The sequence below is a fragment of the Cygnus atratus genome, chromosome 3 (genome assembly GCF_013377495.2).
Source record: "Cygnus atratus isolate AKBS03 ecotype Queensland, Australia chromosome 3, CAtr_DNAZoo_HiC_assembly, whole genome shotgun sequence".
In the NCBI taxonomy this organism is placed as follows: Eukaryota; Metazoa; Chordata; class Aves; order Anseriformes; family Anatidae; genus Cygnus; species Cygnus atratus.
In genome coordinates this window covers 76,920,123-76,938,030 of record NC_066364.1, presented here as the reverse complement: position 1 = coordinate 76,938,030, position 17,908 = coordinate 76,920,123, and the positions used below count along the sequence as shown (strand labels likewise).

General features: G+C 36.1%; 1 protein-coding gene across 2 annotated transcripts in view; it reads right to left on the bottom strand.

Annotated features, from left to right (window-relative positions):
- FAM120B (family with sequence similarity 120B) overlaps nt 1-17,908 on the bottom strand; it is a 59,693-nt gene that overhangs the window by 30,736 nt on the left and 11,049 nt on the right. For both annotated transcript variants that reach the window (XM_035538640.2, XM_035538639.2), the window contains exons 3-5: nt 14,948-15,128; nt 9,307-9,402; nt 2,982-3,154 (exon numbers count right to left, since the gene is read on the bottom strand). In XM_035538640.2, coding sequence (XP_035394533.1) covers nt 2,982-3,154; nt 9,307-9,402; nt 14,948-15,128 — 450 coding nt within the window. The remainder of the gene's footprint in view (nt 1-2,981; nt 3,155-9,306; nt 9,403-14,947; nt 15,129-17,908) is intronic.

The window sequence follows — 17,908 nt, the reverse complement described above, 5'->3', positions numbered from 1 at the left end:
CAGCTAAAAGGCTGCCTACAACGCTGCTTTGTCTGTCTTTTAACAGCTTGATTTTCAGGGAATGTTGTGCATATCCCACTTCAATCTCTGATGAATTTCTATTAAGGCTATCATTAATTACAAAGTAAGAAAAAAAAAAAGAATGAAGGAGAGAAAATAAAAATATTGATGTAAATGAACAGGAAAAAAAAAACACAAAACAACACTAAGAAGCCATCTGTGATTACTTCATACATTTATTTGCTTAAGAGTAATCTTCAAGATATAAATTACTCAACCACTATTGAGAGTTGTTTTATTTTGCTTTTCTCATCAGGCCTTGTTGCTTATCCCATTGTAAAATACTTTCCTCTCTATGAAGTTATTAAAACTTGCATAATGTAAGGGATATCTGAGAAGTTTTAAGTTTCCAATTGCTCCTTGGTATTCATTAACTCCACCTGGCTGCTAAGATCTGATAATGGCCCTCCGTCACCCTGTATTTCAAGTCAGGTGTCACCTTTGTGTAGATGGCAACACGTCTGCAAATTTTATCCATTGCAGTAACAGAAAAAGTGACTTATATCTACAGAGCAATTCTTAATACTTGCACAATTTTGTCCTAAGAAAAGTAAGTCAAAGTCTTCTTGCAAATACAACAGGAAAAAAAAATGTCCCCAAGAGAGTAGACCAATAAAAATGTTTATCAATGTCAAAACATTTCTTTAGAGAAATATTTTATTCAGTATCCCAAGTCAGTGAGTAATCACACTTGCATTGTCAGATTTCTTCTAAAAATGTAGGAGCTTAAAATATTGTTTCTATCTCCCCTTTCTTTGGAGGCTCTATAGTTTTATCTCTGAAGTGATTCACTCCTTTCGCCTTTTAAAAGACATTTAAATGTCTTTTTTATTGTCATTTTTTCACTATTTTTCTTCTCAATTGGAGTATATTTGAAAAGTACCCTCATTGAAAAAATTACTCTTTAAATCATGCTTTATATGCTGTTATGGCACACACTTTGAGGAAGCCTGGTTGGTCAGTATGCTGGTTCCTCCAAAAAAAAACAAAACAGTTTTAGGTTGGTTTAAATGATATCTAACAAAATTGTTGAGAAGTTTATTTCTCCCTCATATGACTTGACGGAAATGATGGTGGCATGCCTCTAATGGAAGCCTAATATTAGGCAACTTAAATCCCTTTGAGTTAACAATCCCCTTTAACTCTTTAATAAAAATTCAAGACTGAAGTGTAAAGACAAGAATTAGGCCACAGCTAGACAAGCATTGTTTTCTCAGCTACAAAAACAAATGGAGGCAGTATTGCCAACTCAAAGCATGGCTTCTGACACTTACTCTTGCTCTTCCTTTCAAACACACCATGAAAACAAATGGACAACAACATCAGAGAACTAAAAAGAGTTAAAAACAACTAAGCAATGAAAAACATTTTGATCCAAATCAATTTGCTAGTCTGGTTCACAGGGTAGATTGTATTTATGCTTCTCAGAGGGCAGAAGAGAATCAGGAAAATGGGACAGGTGTTGAGAAACTGGTACTGCCATGAAAAACCTTCCATCAAGCTAAGCCCTTTTAACATGATCTCTCTGCTAGTTTTCTTGCTGAAATTACAAGCTGCAAAGTTGTTTTTCCTCTTTGTTTTCAATGTTAGCCACTGGATAATAAATTCTGAAGGTCATATCCCTAAACACCTTTTTTTTTTCATTTTATTAATATGCTGCGATCAATCCATACATCTGTAGGTGTTCCATCATGTTACTCAACTTCTTAATGCCACGAAAGAAACCTTTCTCAAATAATTCGGTAATCATGCTACAAAAGGATACGTAGAATAGCATGATAAATGAATGAAACAGTGAAAACATATCATATCCAAATATAAAAAACACTTAAAGTATGTTTTTCAAGCTAAGTGCACAATTCTTATCTTGTTGAATTGAAACAGTAAGGCATGAAATGTTGTTTCATGACTTTGATCTTCAAAAAACTTTCCATTAATATTTTGCTATGCAAAGATTAAAGAAAAAAGGAGCTACATGGATCATTTGTAGAATTCCCATACATACTGCCTCAATGTGTCATCCAAGTTTGAGCAAACATACACGAAGGAAAAAGAACAGAAAAGCCATGGAGATCCTGTTTTCATGCATCATAAAACACTAATTCTGTCATTGAGGCAAGTGAAGTATGAAAAAGCAAAACAAAAGACGAAACAGTTCAGAGTAAGAAAAAGTGCAACAAAGCTTATCAGATTAGATAAAGACATTCTAATTTTCTCGTCCTCAGAGAGGAAAATCTACTTGTGAGATCACCATTTGAAAGGTGGCAAGTACAGACAACATATTAAATACCTATGAGAAATATAAATAATGAAGTGTTATTGCATTTAATCTTGCATTCCTTTTTATTACAATTAAGGTAGTCTGCAGGCTGCCAAGCATTTAGAATTATAGCAAAACTACTACCTAATGATCCCCTATTACTCAGACTTTAATAAGCAGAACCATATCCTCAATTCTGGCTTGAAATGGAATAGATTGACAAAATAGTGTGAAAAAATAGTGAGAGCTGACTAAATATTTATACTGCCTGTTTGCCCAGCCTGCATAGTCACCTGAGGGGATGTCTCCTTTTGATGACACTAAGGAAACATTAAGAAAAGCTCTAATTTGCAAACAGGTCCCCAAAAGGCTGGGACATCCCTCAGTTTACACTTTGTCCGTTAAACTGCCCAAGGGGTTTTGTCATGGGCATGGGAGAGTTATGATGAACTACTAAAAAAAAATAAGTGTTTCTTAAACAGGATGATGCATGTTAAATGAAGTAATTAAAATACTGTAATGCAGTACTATTATATTTGATCAACTATGCCTTCAGTAAAGATTATGAGAAAAATTGACCACAGGCCAACAAAAAAGAGTTTACTAGTCAATCACACCTATAAGGGATGACAGCTGAAGAAGCAGTAACTGTCCCAGTTACCTGCAGCATTAGATAGGCCACCAAGCAGCAGAATCCTGCAACAGGTGCTTCTAGAGCTTGTAGCTCTTCCATCAAATCCTGAAGATGAAAGCATGCCAGAAATGTACTGTACCGTTGCTTTTCCACTTCAGGTCCCTTGGCAAACCACAGTGTTTTCAAATTAGGTGTTCCACCTACAAAAGAAATCCATTATTTTATCTTGGCAGCATCAAGATAAAACATGCCTTCCTAAGTAAAGTTTGAAAGGAAACAACTGATCTGCTCTTGGCACTCACAAGGACCACAGAGCGACAGTAAAATGTATTTGACAAAACTTGGCATTTGAAAGAAACACAAAATATTAAGGCCTCTAATTTAACCAAGTTGTATCAAATACAGCAACATTTAAGCAGAGTGGACTGAATTCAACTGTTACAACAACACATACAACCTTGAGACAACAGATATTTAGCTTTTGCAAGAACGTTTGCCTTGAAGCGTGTGCTTTTCCTTGGTGACCCAGAGCTTTAAATGAGGTAAGTTTCATTATAAAAAATGATTCAACAGGATACAACCACATCCTTCTTCTCTCTCCTAGCAACAGTGCATCAGATCCCCTCAGGATGCTAGAATTGCCTTTCTCACAACCACCTGCTTTAAGAAACAAACTGGCCACCTACACCATTTACTGGCATGTACTCTCCACTTAATGCTGCTAGCACGATTCTTCTGCATTAGGTTCACTAGAAAGTTTGGGGAAGGAAAAAAAAATCAAGGCTATCTGACAGTTCATACTCTCTAGTCTACTGTATGAAACATTACTACAAACACATGCAAAAGAACAACCATCATTTATGTATATCTTTTCAGGCTTTTTTATAGTACCATTCACCACGGTGACTAAATGCTTAATATTTATTCCACGTTGCCACCTCCCAACTTGTGACGTGTGAACTAATGTAAAATTTGCTCCCCATTTAAATTACATTTAGTCCATTATCAAAATAAACATTAATGCATGTGAAATAACAGACCAGCTAACTGGTTATGCCTAAGAATCCCAATTAAAGACAGAACCCTACCATAAAACACTGCTGCTTCTGTAGTTAAATAAAAAGGTGTGAATTTTAAATGTGGACCAATTACGCTGCATTTGGTAACACCTTTTTTTTTTTTTTTTGTGACATGCAGCAGCTGTAGTCCAGTTAGGAACACTTGGTGATAATAAACGGTTAAAGTGACAAGGTGCTGAATCTACATAGATGCTGTTTATTTAGCCAAGAAAACTCATTTACCAAATGGTATTAATTCTTCAGAGAGGGTGAAACTAGAAAGTTCTTGGTATTTTCTTTCTTCATCTCCTTGGTGTATGTTTGTCTTACTATTTTTAAGACCAACTTTCTGTTCAAAAGTTTTAACTATGTAAAGAGCTATAATTGTAAAATCCATAAGTTTCTAACCTTAACCTTACTTCGTAGGAAAACATATATATTACATTAAAAATACCAATAGCTTGATTTGGGTTAAACATGTGGTTAGCAATATCACAAACACTGGCAGCAACAGGACCAGTATAGACAGCACCGTAAGAGATTCAGACTGCTGTTTTTGATAGTGGTAATTGTTGCATTGAGAAAGAAAATAAAAATAAAATAAATAAAAAAAGAACAGCACAGTGACTTCGAGGAAGAAATAGATATGCAAAGATAATATGCATAAAACTAAAACAAAGCCAACTTTCCCAATCAAGGCTAACCAACTGTAAGGGGAGACAATTTTTAAGTAGGTAAACTCAAAGAGTTTTGATGGCTTCTGCTTTCCCAAAAGTTCACATTCAGCCACATATGGAGAAAGACTCCAAGAATCAGTTAAAGGAAAGTACTCTTTCCATCTGTACTTTTTAAAAATGAATTGCATCCAAGGGTATACCTAATAATAGAAATTTTTCTTCCTTCAGAGTAAAACCATGAACTACATCAATAATCAAGGCTACATATCTATATTGAGAGAGCTCAACAAAAAATTCAAGACATCTTTTCCATAAACAGTTCGTTATACTTTCAGAAGTGACATCAACTTGCGCCTGGGAAAATAAGGTACTGATGAATTATGAGTTATTTACTCTGGGGAAGAAAACTTGACACTACCTCCTTTTGGAACATACCTGCCAAAACCATTATTTTTATGAAAGGGTCTCAATGCATTCAACAAATAATTAAATCCATGTCATAACCAAGAGAGAGAGAGACATTTATTAACCGTTAAATGAAAGATCAGTAAAAATGAACAAATATTCTAAAGTTTAATGACTTTCCCATGACCACATGTACAGCCAGCAACAGACCTAAATTCATACACAGCAGACCCCCAAAACAGTTTTCTGCTCTACTTGCAACCTCACTACATACTTTACAGCAATTATAAAAACATTTCTGAAAAAGAGAAATTTATTTGTAAAGGAATGAGAAATATTTTGCTTACTGAACACGTCTAAATATTTACTAAATTAACTTTAAAATGACAACAACAGCAAACCTGAAAAACAAAAGGGAGTGAAACAGAAGAAAACATGCTTAAAAGTATAACAGATACATCTTTACAGTAAAGATTAGTCAGGAGAAAATTATCTATGCTATTTGGGTCATAGGAGCCATAAGGTCCCATGAATTACAGAGAGAGACTTAAATGCTGCATATGATTATGCCTCTTCTCAACATGCACTAAACTGTGTGAAAACTGTATTCAGCAGTGTGCAATCTGTAGTCCTTGGGCACTCCCAGAAAGAGAGCATCACAAAGACGTCCATGGAAATCTAGAAGTAGTACTTGCTTAAATACAAACACAGACAAACAACAAGTGAGAGAAAAGTAATTTGTTATTTTTTCCTTTTCACTCATACATATAAAGACATTGCCATATAGGAAGCATTGTGAAAAATAAGAGCACTTAAAGGGAAGACAAATATTTATTTCATTTGTTTTAACTTCAATAACTGATTTACAAATATGGAATGCATGTGAAAGTTGTGGAATGCATTACCAATATGACATCATTGAACTTCGGGCTTATACGAAGGTGACCCTCACATTCATACCGACTTATGTCATGTCATCATTCTGTATATAGATATAAATGTATATTATTTACTGTTCATTTACTGTTTGAAGTAATAACTATTGAAATTTCATTTTATAACACCAGTAATAGAACTTTAACATTTCTTTGTTTTACATGCTCATGCAAATACTAAGCAACAAAGATCGGTTTATAAAAATGTTATAATGCTCAACAGGAATGCTCATCATTAACTTGTGAACAACCTTGGCCAATTCTAAAGATGCCTTAAATCCAAATGCAAATTAAATCTGACCATTAAAGAAGCATTCAGAAGACAGTAATTTGAACTTGAGCATACTCATGACATATTCCTTTAAGATGTAATGATTAGAAGACTGAAAGTATATCCAAACTCCTGAAGTATAAAGTAGTCTGCACGCACAACCAGCTAAAATATCCTACATGTTTTCAGAAATAAAATGGAATGCAGAATTCATACTTTCCCAGTAAAGATTTTTAAATCTCCTGTTCCATAACAAACTGCACACACATCAAATAGATTGGCTACCTTCACAAGATATGGATGTTAAACAGTAATTTCTTAGATCACAGACCTTCTAACAAAATTCATTTCTCAGAGACAAATTTTGTTTTTATTTTATCAATTTAAGTAGTGCTTTGTCAATGTGTGGGAAACATCACAACCACATTCATTCAAATGAAAGGAAACATTCCAGAAGGGAGATAGAGAACATGAGCAAGCGCAGATGACAATTCAGCAGATTCTCTCTCAAGAAAAATACACACACATAATAAACCCTGTACTTTAAATGTATTTTAAACTGCCACCTTAAAGTCTTAAGGATTCAATGTTTCATTAAAAAACCTTATATTTGATACATTACCTGCAAGCCTTTTAGATGCAAGACAGTTCTGCTGTTTTATACACAAAAAAAATCCATTTATCAGTGGGATTTTTTTTAAGACCAACGTGAAATTTATATTTAGTGATATACATTATAGTTCAAAATTAATATCAAATAATGTTTGTTCAGACTTTTTAATCTAAATCAAACACGACAGAGTCAAGAATTCACATATATTCTCAGCATATTACTAAACAATGAACTACTGAAGTACTTGCGATGATGAGGCTATTGTTTTTTCCCAAAAATATAAAACAAAGAACTCTCCCAGTTTGACTGCACCTGTAATTTTTCGAATAGTTTCTATTAAGGTTTCTTTCTTTTTTTTTTTTTTTAGTAACCTGATCTTGATTGACAGCTTTGAACTCCAACTTCCTTTAGCAACTTTTTAAAGTGAGCTCTAAATACAATCCCTGTCTGAAAAATGTGATGCGCTGTTGAGAACCTTATTTGGTGAATTAGAAAGTCATGCTGTGGAAAATAAAAGATGCATGAGCGAATGTAAGGCATACAAATATGGACTGCAAAAATTTTAGAAAAATATTTGTTCGCTGAAGGAATGACAACAGAGCACTAAAAATAAACACCAGAAGTCCTCCTCCCCTTTTTTAATAGTCTGCTAGAACAGTCCTTCATTACTGATTTAGTAAAGATTATGTCTCCGAAGATGCTGTTTTTACAAACTCCTGATATGCATTTGCTGCACACAAACAAAGTAATCTGAAATCCTATTTACTGTCAACATGAAGGTGGATTCTGTGTGTAGTATGTTGCAGGGCAGTAGAAACAGAGCACATACCTCTCCAAGAAAGGAGGAAGGTACTATACTATCTGGGAAAGAAAATTTCACAACAATAAATACAGTATATCTGCCATGCAAACAGAAATGTAACGACATAGGTATCATTTATACTTTGTTGAGTTTTTGTTTGTTTTTAAAAATGCATGCTCCCAGACCATTACATGCTGAAATAAAACAGTTCTACAGAACAGACAAATCAACTTTTACCCTGCATATTCATATCCATTTGGAAAATTTCACAGCAATTTCATGCTATCATCAAGTCAATTAGATAATCACTCTTCTAATAGCATATCAGGGCTACTGGACAGTGAAACTACTGTATATCAAATGCAGGTTTGTTTGTACTTTGTTTATATAACTCAATTCTTTCCAAACAGTTCCTTTCAAAATGATTTTGAAAAGGCTGCTATCTAAGATCAGCTGTTTTTCCTTCATACTTGAAGACTCTTACTAAATATTACAACTTTTAATCACGAAGATAAACATACCATCTTAGGATACTTTGAGACAATTTATTGTAACCACAGAAAATTACAAACAGGTAGCTTCTAAAGCCCCCCGCCCCAAAAAAAAAAAAGGGAAAAAAAGAAAAAAAAAAAGAGCATGCTCCAGCTTGATGTTTATGTTCACTACAAAGAAGTGAAGGCATTTTCCTCAACAAGGTATCACTGATATATCAATGGAACTAATATATTTCATATAAAAATTAAAAAACTTCCAGCTTCTGATCCACATGCTAGTGGTTGAATAGAGAGGGATACAGCTGTGAGAATAAAGGTAGAGGGGTTACAAGTCCAATAGCATTGTCAAATTAACAATTACAACAATTTTGCTTCTGAAATAACAAAAATAATACACTACTATTTATTTCCTATGCTAAATTGGACAGCATCAAACCTTTTAGTGATAACGGGATAAGTGACATACACCAAGCCCAATCTTTTAACTACAGTGTACTTCCTCATAAATACATTCCTAATAATACTGATTTCACAAAGAGTGTTTAAGAATCTGTACTTTACCAAAGGAAAGAAAATATGAACACACAAAACACTTGATGCTTAAGGCAGTAAAAGACACTACACAAAAACAAGTAACTGATAACAGATAACTACATTTTTTTTTTTAATTTGAAACTGGATTCTCTCTTCTGGGTTGTCTCAAGTGATCTAAAATGACCCTTTTTTATATTCTCCACCAATCTCATTAACACATTCTCTCAAACAGCTCAATAGGAGAATTTTAATACGGCCCTACACACCACTTACACTGGCCTCAGAGCAGCATTTAGAACCTTTAAGGAATTGTTTGCATTTTCGAATGGATGTTTGAATTAGCACCGGGTTTAACAAGACACAGTAATAAAATGTAGCTCAAAGCGGAATCCTAGTATAATTACATAGGGCAATTAAAAGCAATTACAGGCATGTAGCATTTCTAATTTAGCTCCTTGTTCTCCACAATCATTTTGGATACCATATCAAATATCTGATGATATATTTTCCAACCTGATTTTAGTGATGTCATTATTTCAGATTTAAACACATTTTTATTCTACCTGGAAGAGGAGGCTGCACAGGTTGTATCACCTCCGGCTGCTGCAGAGGATTTCCAAAATAGACAAACCACTCTTTCACAGAAGGACAGGCTCCACCTAAACAAAGACAGAATTGGGTGAGTAGGTCAAGTGCAAGCATTGATACTTGCGTAAAAGTTCGAAGCAGTGGTGGTCAGGGTTCTAAGTAAAAGGAAGTACTTCACAACGACTTGTTTGCTCTACTTCTTTGAAATTAAAACACAAAAGATTAGTTTTAGTATCTTTATGACAAATCATCAGAAAAAGTGAAGAGAGTTTGAATTATGTACCATAAACATGAGTTTGGAGTTGGGAACCGCAGCCAAAAATGTAAGTACAAAAGTCTGTGGAAAGCATTTGAAAACATCTTTCAGCCAACTTTAGGCCCTCCCATTCCAAGGCAGTTCAGGCAGGGTGGAGGCATCTGGTGTAGTTTAGGGACCTGCATGAACTACCTCAGCCTCTCGGGGCCACAAACGCAGACAATCCTTAATATGGTCCTCCTGCCAGTTTGCCCTGATAATTCCTGTATCAGGACTTACAACAAAGTCTTTACAGGAAGCCTTGATGGCTATCTATTTGAAAGCTGACAGCAATGGAGTCACCCCAGTCAGATGCAGAGCTTTTAGAGATCATCGTTCCAGATCTTTTATCCGGTATAAAGGGATTGTTTATGCCTAATAGCTCAAGTGGCTTCCTAGCCCTCCAAACCCCAACCTCAGCCTTGCTCAATGTAAAGATTAAGGCGTCTCTTAACTTAAAAGTTTCATTACTTGAGCCACATGCTCCCCACCCCATACTGGCTTTAAAGCTGAGCTCACATTAAAATCAAAGGGAAGGTGGTACCTTACTTCTCTGCATCACTCAGAACATGTCTGCCGTAAGGGTGTTGGGGAGAGGAAGACAGGACAGTCAGTTACCAGTTCTGATTTCTGTTGTACAAAGCTGACCTAACCAAGGTCAGTTTCCAGATTCACAGAATTGCATCTATAAATCCTTCCAACTCTCACTCAGTGTTTTTGAGATACAGGGGGTTTCAGTGGTACTAACAACAAATCCCTGCCTTTTGTCATTAATTCCCATCACTGTGCATTTTAATTCACATAGATTTCTTATGCCACAATGTGAACCCCCCAAAAATCTTTACCTAGCATAAAACATCAAAGACACACAAACAACAACCAACTCTCCAACACTCTCCTCCTCTTGTCTCCCCCATCTCAAAAACTTCGGTCACATTAGTTTCCTGACCTTGTCCACAGTTCAGTGCAGAAAATGACTGCTGGCATGAATGAGCAATAGCATGTCATGGTGCAGGGGAAGAATAACCTCAGATGGGGTGCTAGACTCAGCAATAAGAGGAGGGGAAAAGAACTTGACAAAATCTGTTTTACTGCCCTGCTTCTTCTACCTTCCTTAAGCATGGACCTGCAGCACAAACTCCCAATGAAGGTGAAGGACTGAAGAGTCAGCAACTGGACTGCAAGGGACAGCACTACACCTGTGCTTACCATGCTTTGTTGTTTGAAAACTGTTGATGTGAAGAATAAAATGAAAAATGCCTAGGCTGGGGGAAAAAAAAAACAACACATTCAGCTGCACATTCCAAGAGCTGAAGAGTCTCAAATCTTGATTATAAATCATTGCCTATGATAATGTTTTTCCGTTAAGAAAACCTTCCAATTTAATATCCCAAAGTCACTTTCAGAAAGCATTTTCATGTTTTAGCACTGTTTGAAGCCATTACGTAAATGACTCTGCTTTATCCAATCCATTCAACCTCCTAAATTTTAGCCTGGTTTCTTAAGGAAGCAAGGCTTATATAATTAGGATGTCTGTCTTTTAACTAATTGATGGACCCACTGATCTTTTTCAACTAACTCTGAAACAGCACAAAAGATTTCAACTGTATGAAACAGCAAAACATTGCATGAAACTGGTGACTCAGCTGACAGATCCTATTAGGGCACCAACTGAAAGAAAGGCAGGAAAGTCAAGTTACCTGTTCTGTCTGAATGCACTGGATGGCCAAGCAATAAACCAATAGCTACGGGAGACACAAAGCTGAGTAAAAAAAAAAAGTACATGGTATTTGGGTAGAACAACAAACAAGAGGGGACATACTTGAGAACACAATATACTGCAGAAGGTCCTGCAAATTCACAGCACATTAACCTAGCAAGAACTGAATTGAAAGGTGATTACTAAATGCCAAGTCTTCTGGCATGGAATTATCTCTGGGGAAAAAAGTAGTCTAATTTTTGAAACATTTTTTCCCCCACGATACACATATAGATTATCAGCACTGAAATTCAAAAACATGATTTCCTTTGCTTAAATAGACCCTGTATAACCTGTGAAAGTACTGCCTAGTAGCTTAAGGAAAATTTCAGCTATGTGCAAAACATTGAACTAAGAGACTGCTGGAAACGGTGTGCTCCTCTACACCTGCACCACCGCCAACTCTACTGAGCAGTCACTTGTGATAACTGGCAAAAATTCTACTAATGGCCTGTTTTTGACAGTGTCAAAGGCATGGTCAGCCTGGGCTGCTAATCTTAGAACTGGGAGTGATGCCAGGACTTCCAGGAGCTGGCCACGTGTTTAGGCCGAATTACATAACCTTGCAACTGGTGCAGGTATTTCCATGGACTGAGCTAGTGCCAAAACCCGTCGGCTTTGTTCTGAACTCTTTGTGTACAAAAGAAAGAGCTTGGCTGGTATATCAGGCTGCACTATTTACTGTTATTTTTCCCTCCTCCTCGATTTTTTCTAACAGTACAGTTGTTCTAGGAACAATGTTGAAAGTTGACAACTTATGTATCACTATAAAGCAATATTCCACCTAGTGCTCAGAAGAAGCTCTGGTAATATTAATTATATTTTTAATAAACACAAGCAACAAGTGCTGTATGATCAAGATCATCCTCCTTCCTTTTTTTTTTTTTTTTTTTTTTTTTTGGTGGGGTGAAAATAAGGCTCTTATTCTAGTAATACTTTGGTAAGTAAATGTATCCACTTGTTTACCATACATCAAACTACAGCCGAAGTGACAGCTTCACGAGCAGTTCTTTCAGCAGTCTTGTTAACTTTTTCAGGTGACCATTGATTTGCTGATTCCCACTCCCTGCTATTCCCTCAGGTTGTTTTACCACAACTGTTTGTGACTACACAGAGTCAGATAGGGAAACAGAACCAGGTTAGTTACCTGACTGCAAGAAAGTCAGGGAAGAGAAAAATGAGCTATTTTCAGTTTGTCACCATGTAGCTGCACAAAGAGCTGCACCGGCACAACTGAGAGGTTGCACAAGGACTGAAAGCAATGGCTGTGCAAGAAAATTACACTGGCAGTGGCAGCAAAATAAATGCTGGCAAAGTGGCATGGTCTATGCAGGTGATTTCAAAGGATATGATGACATCCAGCTCCTATTGACTCTTGGGTATCTTAGGCACCTAAAAATCTTAACCTAAATAAACAAAACGTAAGAGGTTCTTGTTTCAGGGTTGATGGAGCAGTTTACATTATTTTTAATATGTTCTTAACTAAAACAGCAATCGCCGCTTTTACAAAGTGTTGGCTGTTTTGTTATCCTTATTTAACACTAAATAAGATTTGCAAACTGCAAAGAGGTCAGTATCCAAACCAGGAATCTTATAATTGAGGGATCTTAAGGAATAAAAGTGGGTATACATACGTCTCCACTGCAAACTGGAACATTGTGTAGTTAGCCGACTTGATTTTACAAGAGCTACACTGGCAATTGTTTCTCTACAGCAGCAGGCTCCAGCCTAATTTAATTGGTTGCCTCCTTCCAGTAAGCTCTTCTTTTTAATGCTAATCTAAAGTAATTCTACATTATATGACAATCTACATACAGTGTTGTTTACACCTCCCCTTCCTACCCCTCACTGAACTACAAAAAAGTCAGACTTTATCCGAGTGAAACTCGTAAAAGATTCTACTTACTTTGTAGAGAACACTATTGCCTTGTAGCTCTACAAGGAAATTCATTAAAAAATAATGCTGACATTCACTTACAAATTTCCATACAGAATCTGATTAATGGTCTACACTCTTGACCTGAAAGCAACTATACACTGGAGTAAATACCAACCAACCAAACCATGAAGGACTAGGAAGTGACACAGTTAATGCAGACAGAGGTAGATACAAGCAATAAAAATGCAGATTTATTACAGTAGCCATGCAGACAAGCTCTACCTACCTTTTTGGAAAGGTTAAGGATTGGGGGTGTTCAGCATGATTTACTTTACAAAACTGTTTCTGGAATTTGAAGCATGAACTGACAGCAAGTAAAACATGTTATCCATGGTTCTATTCTAAAATCGCTTTCTTAAAAGAAGACCTCTTTCAAATTTCATTTTCATTACAATTCTAAATTAATGTTTCTATATTTCAATTCTAATCTTCTTCATCTGACCACTACAAACACTAACACAAATGCAAATCTGCCTACTACCCTGCCATCCTGCAGCAACAATTGTTAATTAGAAGTTTTGGTACTGGGTGTTTCTGAAAACATCAATGAATATCCTGCTGTGCAGAGGAACAAACAAAACCCAATGAAGTTATAATTGTCTACAAAATTTAGAGGCAATAGGCTGAAAAATGAAAGATGACAGATGTGCATGACTACTGCTGAGCTTTTTGTTATTCTCTCTAAAGGACTACGTAAACTCTTACTCAGTTTTTCTTATTTTTTCCTATTATGGTATGACTTCAATTTCTAGTTGGTGAAGGAAGTCAGGTACTTCATTTATATGGCCTTTCTAAGCACATGGTTTAAATATTAAGTTGATTGTGGGGCACTTTCATCAATACAAAAGTAAAGTGATTAACAAAGAGAAAACAGCATATTAAAAAGAATAAAAGTGCATTTTTTCAAGTCACTGCCTAAAAGCCACTGGGAGCATGAAATAAAAGCCACCACAGCTAAAGATAACATTTAAGTAATGACAGTCTTAATAGTGCAAAATTTGTACAAGGATGCACATAAAAATTTTGTCTTAAAGTAGAATAGAAGCACAGATACATACCTACTGCAGTATCTGTTTATACAACTGGATAAAGAAATCTTACTTTCTTCCACCTTGATGAAAGAATTAATAATCACTGGCATGACTGCCATAGTGCCATAACTGTATTTGCCTCTCAGATGTTCTTAAAATCATAGACTTAAAATCAACAGAAGGTAAAACGGTAACTGTTTTGTAGAAGTGTATTACAGCTGACATTAATTCATCGGGAGATACTTAGTAAAACAAAACAAGGCTTTATATCCTCTCATACTCTTAAAATATTCTAAATGTCTTAGTTTTGCTCAATCTTTTGATGATTAACAACTTTTACAACTCCCCATTTATCAACAAAAAAATACATTTTTTAAAATCTCTTGAAAAGTACTGAAAATTAACAGCATGTAGAAAAACTACAATTTCATTGTCAAGTTTTCTTTTGATTCCTTACAAACTACATCTCAGTTGCCCACAGTTTTTATCCTAAATGCCATGCAGAAGTAGCCACTGAAACAACAAGTTCAAGATTTCATATTTCAGAATTTAAAGTACACTTGAATAATGGTGTAAGTAGGCTAAACAATACCTTTTCCAGATTCCAACAAGACAGAATAAACATGCTGACGAGCAGGGCGAAAGATGAGTGCCTGTCCAGGAATCTCTGTATCGCGATCATCTTCCAAAGAGTTGCTGCACTCAATCACTCCATTACTCAGGATATTGAAGATTACGTAATTTTCAGATTGGATGTGTTGTTCCTTAGCTAACTGTTCAAAGAAAGAAGAAGGCGTTATCTCCAAAATTAAGAATGATCAAAAAGTAATAAAACATATCCATTGTTAGAGGAATCGGTACAAGTGGACAGAGTGGTCAGGAAAGGAACAAGCACTTTTTCAAAAAAACAAGAGTATACTATGTTTTCAGACACCTATCTTTTTATAAATAAGAATTCCCAGGAAACCCATCATTGCCTTTCTCTTAATCACTCCTTGAATTCTTAAATCTTGAGCGTTTTTTTTTTCACAACACCTTTTTAGAGAGTAATCATGCTTAGAATGAGTTCTGAATTCAGACATAAAAAAATGAGCTGTCCTCCATTAGCCACTCTTCTTCAAGAGTTCTTCCCTTTCTAAAAAGTGTATATACACTTCAAAAAAAAAAAAAGTACAACACTTGAGTGAAGGCATGACAAAACCCAAACTTTTCATTTCATTGTAAGACAAGCTATACAAGACAGTCCCTTTTCTTTCCTGAGAGTAGTTGGATTTGTGTACTTTACATAGTGGTGAAATTAGAATACTGAAACTTCACCACACTTTTACTTTGTGATAGCTTTTTCTCTCAAGGAAAGAAATACAGTCTACTCCAGTGAGGAAACAAGGTCTCCAGCCTTGCTGAAAAGCAGAATCACAGCATCAGGCTGCAGGCTTGCCACCCACCGGATGCAGGCACATCAAATGAATACAGGCAGCCAGGGTACCTACGGGGACAGCTGGTCTGGACCATCTTACAAACAAAGCTGCTCTCAGGTACCCTACTCTTAACTAACCTGGATTGGCCAAGTGCAGAGCCAGCCATACTTTCTACTTCCAAACCTCAAACCCAAACTACAGGGGTCTAATTCTCCTGGACCCATGCTTTATGGTGCACAGGCACAGAAGTTTCTCTGCTTGGCATTCCCTGCATGTGTCGCACTATCCGTATTACTTGGGTTGTGCCATCTACACAGCTACCTCAGTCTTTTTCGCAGGGAATTACCAGACCTCTGGCCAGAGAAACTCATCATCTCTGCAGGATCCTGGTACCTACAACCCTAGGGACTCAGGAGTTCAAAGCTGCAGTCAAACACTGGCCATTACTGATCAAAACTAATTCTATGGAAAGGTCATACTTCCCAAATAACTGCTCACATGAGCATACAATGAATGACAGGCTTCTATATAAATGGCCAGTCAACAGAGCATTTTCTTACAGCAATAAATTACTGGTTACCCAGGAAGAAATTCTTCAGTATTCCTGATGTACTGAAAGAATGTAATCTCCCAAATCCACTCTTGTATAAAACAAAACCAAAGAGTTTTCTGAGCATGATTTGAATAAAGCACCACGGAACTATTTCAGACAAACTTTCACAACTACGAGATCATTTGAAAATGCTAGTTTCTTATCATTTGCAAATAGCATACACATCTTAATGTACTGGAAAAAAAAAAAGCTGATTTCAATAGTAAAGTTGTTTTCAATGCTGTATCTTGAAAAATATTTCTAATTTACACATGCAGACAGCTAGAAAGGTATGTTCTTCTTCCCTGAGGGAACCAGGAACATGAGGCTATGTCCTTAAGGTTGGAACTGAGCTGTGTATGCCATTTGTGCGCAGTTTAGATAATGTGCAAGTCAAGTAGAATTACATTGTGGATTTCAAAATATGAAACAAAGCACACACATAACATATATAAATACTTAAACACCTGTAACAGAAAAGCAGAAGACAACATGTCTTCAACTTTGACTGTAATTTCCTTGGCTCAGGTACGAGCTTAACGTGGGATTTATGCCGTAAGAGTGAGGCATTCTTCAATGGAGCTTCTAAACATTATTATTTCCGTACAGCAGTAGCTCAGCATGATGCTAGAGAACTGCAACACTATAAATGAAAGATTAAACTGAGAAATAATGACCACTTGTCATAAAGACCACACAGTACATTCTCTTACGGAGTAAGGATATTAATACTATTGCCCTGGCTGTAATCCCACCTAGATAATTACATTCTGCCTAATTTTTCCTTGCACTTCAAGCATAAACAGTATTTTTCAACACTTCATTAGGATGTAGTGTTATTGTTTTTCTAATGATGTCCTCTATTTAACTAGTACAGTCAAAAATTACATGTATTGTATCTACATGTGGTTAACATCAAACCCAAAGACATCTGCAGTTTAGCTGAAATGATCATTGCATAGGTTTTAATTTAGCTTTTAAATGTTTCAGAGTCTTCTTGAAAAGGAAAATGTAAATTATATAATTAGAGTAATATAATGAGGAAACAAAAATAGTCTTAAAGCAAAGATGCAAGATAAGTAAGAGACAGACAAAATAGGGAGTTAGTAGATGACTAATACAGGGTACAAAAGCCACTACCTCCTGTAGCCTTTTTTTTTTTTTTCAATTAAACCTCAATATATTCTCTGAATTGCTATGAATTTGCAGAGTTGTGTTCTAGGCTTACTGCTGTTGTATGAACTCCGATGCAAGGCAGCTCAATTGGTATAAAGATTAGCCCATGTCTTGGCAGAGGAGTTTTCTATTAGCCCGGCAGGCTACCTGAGCTAACACATCCAATCTGCTAGAGCGAGCCAATCTGACTGTACGGCTTCTCACCCCATTGCCAGTGCATCTCTGCCCCCGTAGGAAGCCATACGTTAAACCTCTTAGTGCAGCCCTGCCCTTTAAGGATTAACAGGCCACTGCTTTTGGTTCATTTAAGGGCAGTGCATCTGAATGATAATTAATGTGGTCCTAAAAGCTTGAAATATAGATTTAT